Genomic DNA, 15,782 nt, shown 5'->3' on the forward strand with positions numbered 1-15,782 from the left:
AAGGGAAAAAATAGCAAAGAAACCAAAGAGTATAAACAAAGATGTCTGCCACGACACTCAGCTGATGGAGTGATGGATGGAATTATTTTCTTTTAACTGACAGTTCTGACTGGCGAGACGGCAGTTCGGACTGAGCGCTCTCGAGCCCACAGTGTGATTTGATGGTCAGTCCATCAGTTCCGACTGATCAGTCCACCGTTCTTGCACACACACGGCAGTTCCGATCGTGCAGTTCGAACTGATCGTGTGTGAGGACCTTAAGGAACGTGTTTGTGCAGGGGCCCCTGGAGTCGTGCGGCGGGTACTTAAACCGCCTGGGCCAGTGCGGAGAAGGAATGACGTGCCGCTGCAACCGCTGCATGGGCTGCTACGCCGAGTCGCTGCAGTGCGCGCTGTCGAACCTGGTGCTCAACTGCTGAGACCGAGGCCGCCGCGCCGCCGCGCCCACACCTGCAGTATTACCGCTCGCCCCACACTCCCACACTCGCATCTATTTATTATATCACATCACGTCACCACGCATTCCACTCACTTCATTTCTCTTCCTCTCGCCACACCTTCCCTTCCTGTGCCATGTATAACACTTTACCTATATATTATTTATTTTATATTTGTTGCGCAGTTCTCTATTTTGGGAATATAGATATGTAATATTTAACGAAACCAAACCTGTAAATATTATAATTATACAATAAATATATGCCATTTCAACAACACATTTTTCATACTTATTTCCATTTTATCCTTTACACCCGTGTACTTTTGCCTCTCACCTAAAACAATAGGTATTTTTATTTATGCAGGAGAGATTTTTCACTTACACTGAAATTTTTGGAAATAACCATTGTGATTTATCTAGATTGTTTCCAGGCAGATCCTAATTTTTTTCGGAACAAAAAACATCTCCAAGAATTAAATTGATCTATAAACATGTGTTATACGCGATAATCTGTTTATAAGCTGTAAATATGTTTCACATGTGTGTTTAACCTTATCAAAAGGCATTTTTTGTGAGAAAACTTATACTAATTTTCACGAAATTTTCCAGTTAACTCATCTCCACTATCCCAGATCGGAACTGTCCCAGTTTGTTATAATAAACGAACTAATACTAGAACCACTGATTGCATTTTTCCTCATGCTAATGCAGAATGCAAATATTCATGTATTTAGGGACCAAGCCAGGTGACACAATGTTTAAGCAATTGGTTTGCAGTAGTGAGGTCCCGGTGCTGATAACACATTATTCAAACAACGTTTGGAAGACTACGCACGCTTGTGTGACATAAAAGCTCCCGGAGGAGAGTTCACGTGGAAATAAAATCATTTTCCCGACTCACAACATGCGGATTGATTAAAAATAACCTGCCATGCATGCATCGACACCAATACACTAACCAACCTAACAGATACCAACCTAAAACCTAGCCCAGCTAAGTGTCATGGTGACGACTGCAAAATTTACTGTGGTTGCCACTGCTGTAATCCAAACAATCCTACTGGAATATTAAATTCAGAGTACCAAACACACTGCCCACCAAAAAATAATGTTTTTACAAAAATTTCTTTCCTATGTTTACAAACTGATAAGATTCTCTATTACGTTGGAAGAGGGCACAGCTTAAGCATTGCTCAGAGGAATGAGTTATTTTTGGTGCCGATGATGTCAACGCGTACAACTCTATTGTCCTCTTACTTCAGTTTTACATTGACTCAGCTGCTCTGAAGTAGGAGTAGGGACATTCGAGTATGATATTTTTGGAAGGCAAAATGTCTTTAAAGTAATCTGAGCAGCTCTTGCACTACTTCAATGTATGTAGGATACTTGGACCATCTCTGTAAAGTTTGGTTATTTGTTGGAGTAGTCGGTATCGGTCAAAGCAATTCATAGGGATGTCTGTCAGGTTTAAAGATGGCTTGGTAACAAACTCATCACTAATTAGTAACTGGGACTGAAATAGCATCGTTAAATCATTTGGACCAGAGGAAAATGCATACAGAGACTTGAACTGAGGACTGCCTCAATCTAATCAAACAGAGCAAAGAGCTCTTTAACTCCATACAATTTTGATCAACCAAGTGTGATGCTGAGCTGGTTTTATAGCTGCCTGCTGAAAAACTCAAATTAGGGTGCAGAAGGAGAATTAAAATGCCACTCAAAAGTTTTTCCCCCAAGATGGGATGCAGTGTCGGTAGAATTAGATGGAGAACTGAGAAACAGGTTAAATTAATTGAGATATCTTCGGTTACGAAAAAATTTCAATGCCACAATCGCCGGACACACCACGGAATTTTTTTTTGTGGTACAAAACAATGGATATCATTTAGAAATACATTTGTGGTAAGTGAATACGCAACCTCCAAGTCCATTGCCTTCTGTGCTCGTCAAACAGATGAAGGTAAGCCTTCAGAATACATGAATTTCAAATCCTTGACTGTTTTATCTGGAACATGGTCATGAGAGGAGTTAGTATGAGCTTCATTCACCATCACGTGAAAACCAACAGTATTTACATGCCTGACTAGGAATTCAGCCTCCCATCATCTTACATACGCTATTTCGGCATAAAATTCCTGTATGGTCATACATCAGGTAAACTTTTGATGGATAAATTCCAATGGGTTCAGAAATAAAAAAAAATATATAAGTTGGAATACATCACAATTAATACCTCTGGTGGTTGCTTCTACTACGTGGATGTTGATTTGTTCTTCCCCACTGAATATGATGATTACCTTTTTGATCTGTTTCTAGCACCACAGAATTGCCAAGTAGCACTATTAATTTTTTTGTTAATTTTAATCCCCGAAAAAAAATTAAAATGCATGCCACAACACTTAAGTGCTATTTGCAATAAATCACTATTCTCGATAATGTTCATAGATTATTATATTTTGACCAAAAATTTCGCCGTTTAATTAAAGGCATGTGTAGGCAGCGAAATATTTTGAGAAATCGTGTTTGGGATTGATTTTTTTAAAGATTTTTGGAAGTTTTTGAAGTCGACCCGCCGGGAACAGGACATTTGCGTAGTTTCGCGCTGCGATTCTATCCAGAGTGGCATAGAATTGATTAGCTGCCTGACGGTCAGAGCGAGGCATATCGTCGACGAGCATTTGTATAAATAAAAATAATAAATTAGATTTTAGATTTTAAAATACATTGTTATTATTTCACGGAAAATGAATCCTAAGTTGAGTTATCGCTACTGCATGTTCCATATCTGCATTACATGTCCATTGCATGTCCTGTTTATACTTTGTGTGTGTTCATTTTATGTCCTGTGTGTGTACTGTGTGTCCATTGTGTGTCCAGTGTGTGTACTGTGGGACCATGTGTGTACTGTGTGTGTTCATTGAGTGTACTGTGTGTTCATTCCGTGTCCTGTGTGTACTGTGTCCATTGCGGAAACTGTGTGTTCTGTGAGTCAATTGTGTTTCCAGTGTGTACTGTGTGTCCAGTGTATATTCAGTGTGTGTATTATGTGTTTACTGTGCGTCCATTGCGTGCATTGTGTGTCCAGTGTGTCTACTGTGTGTCCAATATGTGTACTGTGTTTTTGTTCTGTGTGTACTGTGAGTCCAGTGTGTGTACTGTGTGTACTGTGCGTTCGATATGTGTATTGTGTGTACTATGTGTTCATTGTGTGTGTACTGGAGTCCAGTGTGTTTACAGTGTGTACTGTGCGTGTGCAGTGTGTGTACTGTGTGACCAGTGTGAACTGTGTGGCCTAGGTGTGTGTTCTGTGTGTCCAGTGTGTGTACTATGTGTTTCTTTGTTGAATGTATGTGTATTGTGCGTCCAGTGTGTGTACTGTGTGTTCTTTTGTTGATTGTGAGTTTTCGTTAAATGTGTGTAGTCAAAATCTGTATTAGCTCTGAATATTTACTGGTTAAAAATCTCTTGGTCTTGATAAATCATGTTTAGGGATTCTTTGTCCTTAGTAAGCCTTAAACATGTTCCATTGGTTTAAATGCTTGTCATTGATTTTATCGATACTCTAGATTTGACATTTCGAAGACTTTGTCTTGACTGCTTCAAATATTTTATATAACCTATCTACGAAGAAGGTCTTGAGTTTCGGAATTGTCTGGTCTATACATCTGACATTGTTCATGACCTGGTCTCTTGGTTCGAAGACATTTGGCCTTTTCGTACAGCATTGTACATAAACTGGTTGGAATGTATTTCATGCATCAATAAAAATCTAGATCTTCATGTTATGCAGAGCGCGACAACATATTCAATTCTTCGGACAGGTAACTTGTCTAGTGATTTTTTCGTAGAGCGAATAATTAATAAACTTCGTGAAAGGTAGGAAACAGAATTAAAAATTTATTTTAAGCTTGAGTTTTCTCTATCACTGGCCGAGAATCAAACCAAAGAGGGAAATCTATAACTTCAATCTTTATTTTAATAAGTGATTTTTTTAAAATAAATTTTGGAATTGTTTCCGAATTTCTAGGAAAATAAATACTGATTTATAAGATATTGATCATAACGGCTTATAAGAGGCTGGTATATGAGGAACTGAAGCCTATTTTACGATTTTGAACATGAGTTTTAATAAGAGTACTTTTTTTTTTTACATAAAATTACTTTTTGCATTGGCTAAGGATCGAAGAAAGGACAGGAATCCATCGATTCTATCAGTATATTGATTGCAGATTTTTTAAAATGAATTTTGGAATTTTTCCCGAATATCTAGGTTAATTATTACGAATTATCAAGATGGCAGTCAATATGTCATCGTCGGCTTACTAGAAGCTGGTAGTAGAGGAATTGAAGCCTCCTTTAGGACTTTTCACGATATTTTATTGAATAAGAGTTTTTTTTACATAAAATTAAAATTTCTTGCACCACCCAGGGATCAATCCAAGAAAAGGAATCCTTCGAATCAGTTAATTAATGAGTGTTTATTAATGAATGTTGGTATTTTTCCTGATTTTTTACATTAATTATTTAGATTTTTTTAAAATGGTGTCCAAATTTCAAGATGGCAGGTCCCACAGTTATAATAAATTTTTCTTTCACTCTAGCAGGTAAAACTAAAAACTAATATGGCGGTAACGCACTTTAGCAGACGATGTGTGTACTAAGTGACACTAGTGCTCCTAGTAGCAAGTATTGAAAACAAGATGGCGGCAACACTCTCTAGCAGACACTGTGTGTACTACATAACACTAGCGCTCCTGGTAGCGAGTACTGAAAACAAGACGGTGGTTCTGTCTCGAACAGGTGATGCTATTATTTTTTCAAATTAAAAAAAAAAATACTAGTCCGAATATGTGTATTATTTTTTATAAATCTTATTTAATTCTCAGTCTGGTTAATGTCTTAATGGCCATGCGGTTAAAGGCGTTTGTTTTTCAAGCCAGAAGTCGGTGTTTTGATACCTAGTTCTAATCACAGTGCTTCCAATGTATTTTGCATAAAAAATTAAATTTAATATAATGATAAGGACCATAATGGCTCTGATAGGTAATGAAACATCGACCTTATGTGATGAGACAGAACGATGCTGGCTCTATCTAGGAGTAAACAGAGGAAATAAAGATGTCGGTATCCAAGATAGTGGTATCCCGCAGAACAGAAAAAAAAACAATATGGCGGTCGTGATGTCATCTAAGTTGGCGGCCTCCAGCAGATGAAAACAAAATGGCGCACATGATGTCAGAATCGAAAAAAAGTGGCTGTGAAATCAGATCCAAAATGATGGACATTTTATCAGAATTTAATATGGTGGCCATAATGAAAATTGTATCTATGACGTCATACACGTCATGGCAGGCATAACTAAAAGTCCAGCATTAGTGAAGGGGATGTTCGAGTTAAAAATTAGGATCCAATATGGCGTTTCCAAGATAGCCGACGGGGTCAAGGTCATCCAAGATGGCCACTGTGACGTCACAATCCAAGACGATGGACATCGGCACCGGCACCACAAGACTGAAGCCTGGTGCAGGACATACTATTATATACTACTTACATTTAAAATGTTTGTATCAGTTGTAGCTATTTGGAGCAATTGTAGCTAGTTGCAGCAATTTAAACTATTGTAGCCAGATCCTATTGTTCTCTGTGGATCGCATCATATCACATCCTAAAGTATTCTGTTGATCGTATCCTATCGAGTTCCATATTCATTAAATGTGCGTAGTCAAGTCTGTAATCAGGTCTAAAGATTTAATGGCTCAGCAACTCTTGGTCATGTAGTAAGCGTAAAACATTATTCAGGTTTCTTCGTCCTATATAAATACTAAATCATGCTTAGTTAGAGTGTCTATATGTTTATAATATGTTAAATCCATATTGCAGGCCTGACACTTATGATAATCTTGTCTTGTCAGCTTTAAATATGTCTATTTGTTTGAAATATATCACATGTATCGAAAAATAAGGGCCTCGTGGTTGGGAGATGCTTAACCTACAGGGTTAAAATTTTACATGACCTGGTTGAAAAAAAAAGGTCTCGAGGATTGAAGACAAATTAGTTTTCGCATCCACTTAATTTAAAATCGAGAACATAAATAAAGCAAATAATAAATATATTAAGAAGTAAATTTATTAATGATATTTTGAATTTATTCTTTATTTTTAATTTATGTATTGTAGATCTTTAAGATGACGGTCAATATAACATTAGCGGCTTACTGGTAGCTGGTAGGTACAGATTTTATGCCGTTTTAAGGACTTTGCACCATATCTAATCTAAAATTACTTTTTTTCGCATTAGCAAAGGATCGAACCAAGGACACGAATATATTGAATAAATTAACATATGAATCCTTTTTTTTCATGATTTTTAGAGAAATTTTCCCGAATGTCTTTTTAGATAATTGCAGATTTTTATATGACAGCTAAAATGGCAAACGATCTGGTTATTGATATTAGTGAACACTTGCAGGTAAAAAAAAATCAAGATGGTGGCTGCGCACTCTAGCATAAGTTATGCGCACTATGCGACACTAGGGTTCCTAGTAGCAATTATTATTAAAAATAAAGATGTCAGCAGCGCCCTCTATGCAGATGGTGTGTGCACTATGCCACACAAGCGCTTAAAATAGCAAGTATTGTAAAGAAAGATGTTGGCACATCCCTCTATACAGATAGTGTCGGTACCTATAAGGTTTATCATTACTGATATAAATTTTGTTTGATAACGTTTTTCATTTTCAGTTAAATTAATAACATTAATATTTTTTTTATTTTAAACACAACTTTACATAAATTTTATAATCTCAGTTATTCAATTTTATTCTTCCGCACAAAGCTCGATCATACAGACATTGTATTAAAATTTCCACATCGATGGTTCAATACAATTAATATCCTCACCGGATATTGATTCTGGATTGCTTCGGTGAAAAATGGATGTTCTGATCCCTTTGATCCCTTTGCCGTTTCAAGCTATACTTTCTTTATACAAATACAATAAATTAAAATAATGCGAAGTATGTCAGACATGCGTGATAAACATAAGTTGAGGAAGTGCGCCATAACCGTTGCTTCCTTTATGGGACACAGGCGAGAAAAGAACATGATTTAGAAGACAACTGTTCACGGACACTCATTGTCTCAGCCGTGAAAAGCAAGTGCGTCACTGAATGCCGTGCGAGACGGGTGTCACGAGCTGTTCCCAGTTGATCCCGGATATGTGGTATCTACCGCAAGAGAGCTCTGTGGATGAGAGACGTCAGAGTTTGTGAGCTGTGCAAACATCACTTCTCTGGAAATGTAGGGAGAATACAAGGTAAGTAGGTTAAACTGAGCATGGTTAAATTGTATAGAAGTCTGGTATATGATAACGGCCGGCTAAGACGATATTTGTGAACATCGCCATGACAGAAATTCTTCCATATCGCGTATTATTGGACCGTATAAAGCAAAACCCCGCCCTGACTTGAAAAAACCCAACAAATCACATACAAATATGGTCCTCAGTGACTTATCTCATATACCTTGTATTAAGGGATTTAATTTCCTTGTTTCGTCTCGAATGTTTTAATACGCCAATCTTATTGGCATAGTTATGTGTATTAGTATAACTCCAAACGAAAAGTAGTAACTTCATTATTTACAGCAGTTTCATTTGATTTATTTTTTTTCTTACGTTTAGTGAGCTATGACTGCTTACACACAAACTCGTGAATTGATTATTTAAATTAATTTATTAATTAAATAAAAAAACTGGTTTAGTTAGGTTTTAGTTACAGACATGATTTGAAAATTCAAAAACTAAATACAATAATCTATGTTTATATCAGTATATACGAGAAATTGGTGTAAAACAGATTTTATGAAACCGGATATAATTGTCCTGAAATATCATTATTACAGAGTTTAAAGGGTCATTGTGCCCTCAGGCAATGTTGATTAAACATTACTTTTTTAAGGGCTTGTTTACTTTTGCCAATGATATTTGTAATAATTGTAATTATATCATAGAATTTAAAGTTACTAGGTTGGAACACATTAAATTATTAAACGTTTTGTTAGTTTTTTGTGGTGATTTAAACAGTTTAATTTTAATCAGCATCGGTTTTTCTTTGAACCTTATGTGCTTTCTTTATGCTTGAAGCAGAACGACTTGCGTGCTTTACATCAGCTCTAAATTTTCCGTAAGTTAGCCAACTCATTGTTTCCACGCGATTTATGGCATTCTCAATTTTGAAAGTTCGATGTTATGACGTGGTATGGTCATAATGTCCCAGACCGTGTAAGAGAAAGTGCCACTATTCAGTGAAGTTCCAAAGTTAGACTTTTCTAGAAGATCGTGAATGAACAGCCTAATTAACACCCTATATTACGGATTGATGGTACCTGCTAATACGTAATTACATGCCAAATGATGGGAAGTAAAAATTTAGCAAAAGCTTTTAGTTAATAATTTTTGACTGTTACAGACGCCATTATTATTTTTAGATTATTTTATACAAAACGAGAGCGAACCTTAGTGTTAGAAACAAAATATTGAAATGGTTCTACTGCCGCACACTGGTCCCAAATCCCGAAAAGCTGGCCAAAAGTCGAAAACAAAATTCTTTCTAGGAACGTTTGACTGTTGGAATAGTAGTAGTGGTACCTCTAGCACGTATTAACACAGTTAGGGATGGGTAAGGGTCTCTACCTGGCTCAAGAATTGAGTTTGTTTCTAAGCGTCGAGCGTGTCGCTTTGTTAGCGTGTGACGCACCCAAAAATTCCTCAAGTTCAAATACGTATAGAAAAGTGAAAAGTGAACAGATTAGGATTCTGCAAAATGGATTATTCTCCAGAACGTACGTACATTTCAGATGTGTTTCCCTTAATTAATATTATTAATTATTTTAATAAAAATTAATAATATATGATGAAGTGATTTCTATATCAGTTTTGAAGAAAACATTTTTAATAAGAGCCATAAGTTAAAAGTCCCACAAGATCCCACTCTGAAACCAAATGGCATTTGTAGATCATTAATATTTTTAAAACATCTCAAAAAATTAGCTGCAGCTAGCTGCAGGTTTGACTTCTGTTATGATTACTATTCGATGATATGGATGCGCTTTTAAACCTGCATTTTTCACATTCAGTTTTGCATTTTTTTAATGAAATTTATTTCACAATAAATTGATAAAAATATTTTTTAATACCCTTTAATTCTTAACTTTCATAATCTGTAAACGATACCAATAAGAAATTTCTTGCACGAGAAAGGAAATTTTTCTATTTGTGAAAACTGTATTAAATGAAAATATTAACATGGTGAATGAAATTGTTGAAACAGAGGTATCGAAAAAGTTTAGACATCAATACATTTTGCCACAAAATTTAAAAGTTGTCATTGCGAAATTGGTATGGAAGTTTAGAAAAAAGTGGAAACAGGTTAATAGAATCGAAAGAAAATTCTTCGAAAAATTAGATATTTGGCTCAACGTTCCTGTAAATTTCACAGTTGAAAATAAAGGTGCGGAGGCTTCCGCGAACAAAACAATAGGCCGTCCTTCGTCAAGTTGGGACGATTTGAGTGAACGGTCAAAACGAAGGAAGACAGATAAGGTTCGAGGAGAGCATAGCGTCAAAGCACTGGCCTACGCTACACAAATGGGTCTCCGGGCTTCAGGAAATATACATGTTTCGAAATTAATTAAGGATGTCACAGAAGGCAGTCCATCAAAAGCATCAAAGTACCAGAAAGCTATGCACGTGTTACAGAGAATACACTGTCAGTAAACGAAGCATTATCATTTGTTATAGAAAATAAACTGTCGAAAAGTCTGTATCAAGTAATACGTTCTTTAAGCGTAGAAAAAAATTGTTAGTTGTACCCCCCTTAAAATATGTATTGGATTCTAAAAAGAAGTGTTACCCTAAAAATTCAGAAATTTCTGTAACTGAAAGTGTAGCTACAGTTACACTTCAAGCATTATTAAATCATACAGTTAAAAGAATTTTAATGGTACAATCAGAGGTAGATAAAATTCTTCCTGAAAACGAAGTTGTTAATTTAGAATTAGTATGCAAATAGGGATGTGATGGCACTTCTGGTCAAAGCACCTACAAACAAACATTAGGCGATGAAGATGGCCATAAATCGGATGCCAACATTTTCGTTATTTCGCTCGTTCCGTTGCAAATCTATGATAAAGTCAGTTCACATGTCATTATTTGGAAAAATCCTCGATCTTCATCGCCAAGATTTTGTCGCCCAATTAAAATTCAATTTGTGCAAAAAACTGCGTAAGCTACCAGACACGAAACTGATAGTATCAAAATGTAAGAAAGAAACCTTGCGCCCTTTCAAACTGTAATGGATGGAAAACAAATTAACATCAATTTCAAACTTGTGTTAACAATGGTAGAGAGTAAAGTTTGTAATGCTATAACGAATACATCGTCGAGTATGCGTTGTTACTTTTCTCAAGCTACATCCAAAGAATTTAATGATATCGACAGTATTTTACAAAAACCCATCAATGAGGATCACTTCAAATTCGAAATATCGCCACTGCATGCTTGGATACGATTGTTTGAATGTTGTTTGCACGTGAGTTACAAATTAGAAATAGAAAAGTGGCAAGGACACAAGGACTATAAGGAAAGTGCTGAGAGAAGAAAAAATACATACAACAATGTTTACGTGACAAATTAGGGCTTATTGTTGATCAACCAAAACAAGGATATGGAAATTCAAATGACGGAAATACAGCTCGGCGTTTTTTTCGAAAATTCTAATATTTCAGCTTCAATAACGGTAATTGATGAAGAATTTATAAAGCGATTTCATGTTATACTGCAATAAATTTCTTGTGGTTTTGAAATCAATGTACAAAAGTTTCAGAACTACACTGAAGATACTACACGTAAATTTGTCGAACTCTATCCATGGTATTTTATGCCTACAACAGTCCATGAAATTCTTATTCACGTTCAAAAAATTATTATTCCTATCGGACAAATGTCTGAAGAAGCTCAAGAGCCGTGTAACAAGTACATTAAAAGATTCAGAGAAGATTTTTCGCGAAAATGTGACTGAATCAAAAACATGGAAGACGTTCTTTGCAGGCTTTTGGTAACGTCAGATCCACTGATCTACAGTTTGCGGAAACTCTTCCAAAAATACTTAAATCATTATCCCCACACGCAATTTATTTTTGGATCCACCATCATTTGCAGAATCAAGTATTCATAGCTCTTCGATGGATGCAAGCGACGATGGTGGTGGTGGTGATGACAATGAATCTTCAAAACATTCGTCGGATAGCGACTGAGAAAAGGTAAAATTATAATGGAAATAATGTTAATTATCATTGTAATAATTATTATTTATTAATTACTTTATTCTAGTAATCTCTTTTCTCGACCTTAATATTTAAAGTATTACAATTTGCATTTATTTGATTAATTATCATAGTTATCAAACGCATTTTAATATTTTAAAATTCATTTTCGGTATCAGCAACCATTTAAACTCTTACACACTGAATTTCTTGTCCAGAGAATGACGTTTTCCCGAATTTTTTGTCTATATAACGTTCACTATTTATATATATATATATATATATATATATATATATATATATATATGATTCGTGTCAGCGCTATGATATAGTCACCATTTTGATTTTTTCTTAATTCTACTTTGGATTTATAATCAGTGAACCTTTAAAACCCCCAGATACGAATTTTCATCGAAATTGATAAAGGCATTGACTTTTGGCCAGATTTTTAGGATTTGGGACGTGTGTGCCGGAGTAAATCCTAGAATAATAATAATAATAATAAGTTAGTCATATACCGTTACTTAAAACTTTTCTGAGCCTTTATTTTATTTTGTAAATCCTAGGAAATTCACATGTGATCCAAGTCAGACACTTCACCCAGATTGTCTGAGATACAAATATTATACTTTATCACAATTATTTAATTTATAATATTTAGTTTATAAAAGAGAAATGTGATTGAAGAAGAGCCAACTTTAATTTTATATATATCCGATATTTGTAATAATAACAATTATTTTCTCCAAGAAGTTCCGCCCCACAGAGCCTTCCGGCCTGGAGCGACTGCTCCGCTCGCTCCGCTGTCGCTACGCCACTGCACCAAAAACTCTTGAGCTTTTAGGGTGGAACTTGATACAATTTACAGGATCGTCAAGTGTGTCTTTGAGGTTTTCTTTCATTCCTTTCACCGCTAAAGCCTCTCTGTGAATACTACAGTGAACCCATTCAACTAATGGAGAAACTGCCTTAATTTTCGCTGCTAGTTCTGAGTATTTGCCAGACATTGCACGGGCTCCATCGGTTGTTACTCCGACACACTTAGGGCGGAATTCATAGTGGTGATATAAGCAATACTTGAAAAGAGTACTGCTTATATGCATGCTTAAGTATGGCATTAAATTCATAGCGAACAAAAAGAGCACTGCTTATTAGGACTACTTCAAGTAATACTTCACGAAGCACTGCGTCAAATAAGTACTGCTCAATACGAATTCACAGCCATGAAATAAGTTTGCCTTGTTTCGCAAGTATTCATAATCAAATAAGCCGTGCTTATTCATTGATATAAGTAATACTTCATGAAGTCGTCTATCTAGGTGACTCAAGTACCGGTACGCCGTCAAGATGGCGGACCCACGTGTTGCAATATAACCCCGTATATAGTCTGTATTGTCAACATTAAGGGACGTAACAAATGTAATGGTATGCCAAATGAAACTTTATAATAGTAAAACTACTATGGAATATATTTGTTAAGCTGAAATTGCCACAGAAAGAAGTAATCGGAAATTTTAAAATACGTTATGAAAATACGTTGCTTGTATATTACCCATTATCTCCTATTACATGAGTAGAAGTTGCGGTAGCGTAGTGGCGAAGGGCACGATGGCAGCGGTAGAAGGGTAATTTTGAATGTGGTTCGAATCCTCATCAGTCCAATTTTTTTTTAGTTTTTTTTAAATAACAGATAATTAAATTGTACATACTGTGCTTTCTGCAAATATAAATTATTATAATTAATTTATGATATAATATTATTAACTACATTTAGGTGTCTCAGTCCATTGATTTTATTCATAGTACTACGTACCTAGATTTATTTTTACTTTTAAAAAAGTAAAGTAAAATCACATGTTCACAAATAATTTAAACTAAAAGTTAATTTTATAATTAAAACGCCAACGTTTATTAAGAAACGAGTGTCCATAAATTAATAATAAATAAACTGATACTTCATAGCGACACACCTGTGAGGGTAAAAAAAAAACATGCAAAATGTTTTTCTTCACCTAAGATTTAAATTTATTACGCGGTATGTGCGTGTTTATTTGTCTCACTGGGTTACAAAAAATATTAGTTACAATTCCTCTAATTATGTAGTTAAATATATAAGTAATCAATAAATCTTATATATAACATATATGAATCGGTAGCATTTTTTTACTATTACAATGAAATTAGCTTGATTAACTGTATAATTAAATGAATATTAGAATTTAAACCGTACATAAACTACATTTAGTAAACCTAATGTCCCTTGTATCATTTAAATTTATATATTTTTAGATTTTGAAATTAACCTACAACTTAAAAATATATTTGTAATTCCAAAATTTCTCTTAATTTGTTTTTAAATACTAAACCAATTTTGTTATTTATTTGCAAATGAAAAATATAAGATAAAATATCAAATAATATTTCCGCAAGTTACATAATTTTTAACACAAACAGGTGTAACTTTCACTTTTTTTTTTTTCAGTATTTTGATAAGTTGACTTCGACAGGTTTATCCTCCCCTGATATGTTTGCTTTGGTCGGCAACTGCGTTGGCTGGTTTTCTGTTAGCATTCTAGGTATCGTGTGTATGGAGTTAAGAAATCTTTCTGCGGTTCTGCTATACAAATTTTTATGAAAATTTTTATACCCATGGGTATAACAGAAGTTATAGCAGAAAATGGGCATCGTGTGGGGTGTTGTAAGGAATAGGTTATGTAAGTTATTAATTCCCGTTAATTTTTCCATATATTTAATTAAAATTGAGAGAGTAAACAAATTCAATTTGGGGAAAGAAACGAAACAAATCGTTGCCGCTTAGTTTTGTAAACAATACAGGCTACATACATAACCTCTTCTGCATCTAGCGTGATGGATTTTGGTGATTGGGACGATTTTGAACAATTTGCGGATGAAGTTTACGAGGACCATGTCAATGTACGGACACCAAAGCGCTACGTACAAGATGCATTAAACCCTTTCGAATGGTATAGTGATTCTGAGTTCAAGCGACGTTTCAGGTTCAGCAAGAACACAGTCATCCAAATTATCATGCCGTTAATTGAACCTGCACTGAGGAAAGAAACTACTGCTTTGTATTTTAAGACCAACTGCTTAAACAAAATTCTTTCCGAATCAGTATAATGTTTTCCTCTCTTTTCTTTCCCACTAGCCATCACGAATCATGAAAGTTGTTTCGCTACCACGTGGTTAACTTCACCTGCTTATAGATCACAAACACAATATGGCCAACATAATTTAACAACACAAAGATTCAAAACATATTTATGTAGTTGTAAGTTCGTTTTTAATACATGTTCATATTTATGTTATTCAAGTTCACTATCAAATAAAGTATAAATATCATCTTACGTATTAATTTCATTATTTTAAACGCATATAAGGTTTGAAACTTGGGCATTTTTATTTTCAAACAGGTAAACTATGTATTTACAGCGGTATATTTGCTTGCGTTACTTTGACACCAAATTCGTCCTTTACTTTTTGAGATACTTCATCAAGTACAGCATGGCCAATATAAGTAGTGCTTGTTCAAGTATTACTTCGTCAAGTATAGGTTTATGAATTCATTGCTGGAATAAGTACTACTTGAAGAATAAGCACTACTTTATAAAGTATTACTTATTCGCCAAAGAAGCCTTCGACTATGAATCCCGCCCTTTGACCAGTCAATTTCGTTTTCTTTCATGAAACCATCCAAAAAAATTGAAAATATCAGCCCCAGTCATACTGGTAGGTAGAGGTCCGCAAAATAACATTTCTTCTTTTACTGATTCATTGGTCTCAAAACTTACAAAAACTAATAAATTTGCATTATCAGCTATATCAGTGCTTTCATCTAATTGTAAGGAGTAAAAGTCACTTCGTTTCAAAGCAGAAATAAGTTGCGGTTTTATATTTTCAGTCATTTTTTATAATATCCTTTTAACCATGTTATTTGAAAGTAGTATTTCCTCAATTTTCTTCGTTGCTTTTTCTTCAATCAAAGAGGCAGAAATAAGCT

The 15,782-nt window shown here is 34.9% G+C and overlaps 2 protein-coding genes across 4 annotated transcripts in view; one reads left to right on the top strand and one right to left on the bottom strand.

Moving 5' to 3' along the window:
* LOC134527508 (neuroparsin-A-like) overlaps positions 1 to 714 on the top strand; it is a 68,314-nt gene extending 67,600 nt beyond the window's left edge. For both annotated transcript variants that reach the window (XM_063360236.1, XM_063360238.1), the window contains exon 4: positions 279 to 714. In XM_063360236.1, the coding sequence (XP_063216306.1) occupies positions 279 to 419 (141 nt within the window). In that variant the 3' untranslated portion in view covers positions 420 to 714. The remainder of the gene's footprint in view (positions 1 to 278) is intronic.
* Positions 1 to 15,782, bottom strand: part of LOC134527506 (uncharacterized) — a 153,325-nt gene that overhangs the window by 118,402 nt on the left and 19,141 nt on the right. The gene's annotated exons all lie outside the window — the stretch shown is intronic.

This window comes from Bacillus rossius, chromosome 1, assembly GCF_032445375.1.
Source record: "Bacillus rossius redtenbacheri isolate Brsri chromosome 1, Brsri_v3, whole genome shotgun sequence".
NCBI lineage: Eukaryota > Metazoa > Arthropoda > Insecta > Phasmatodea > Bacillidae > Bacillus > Bacillus rossius.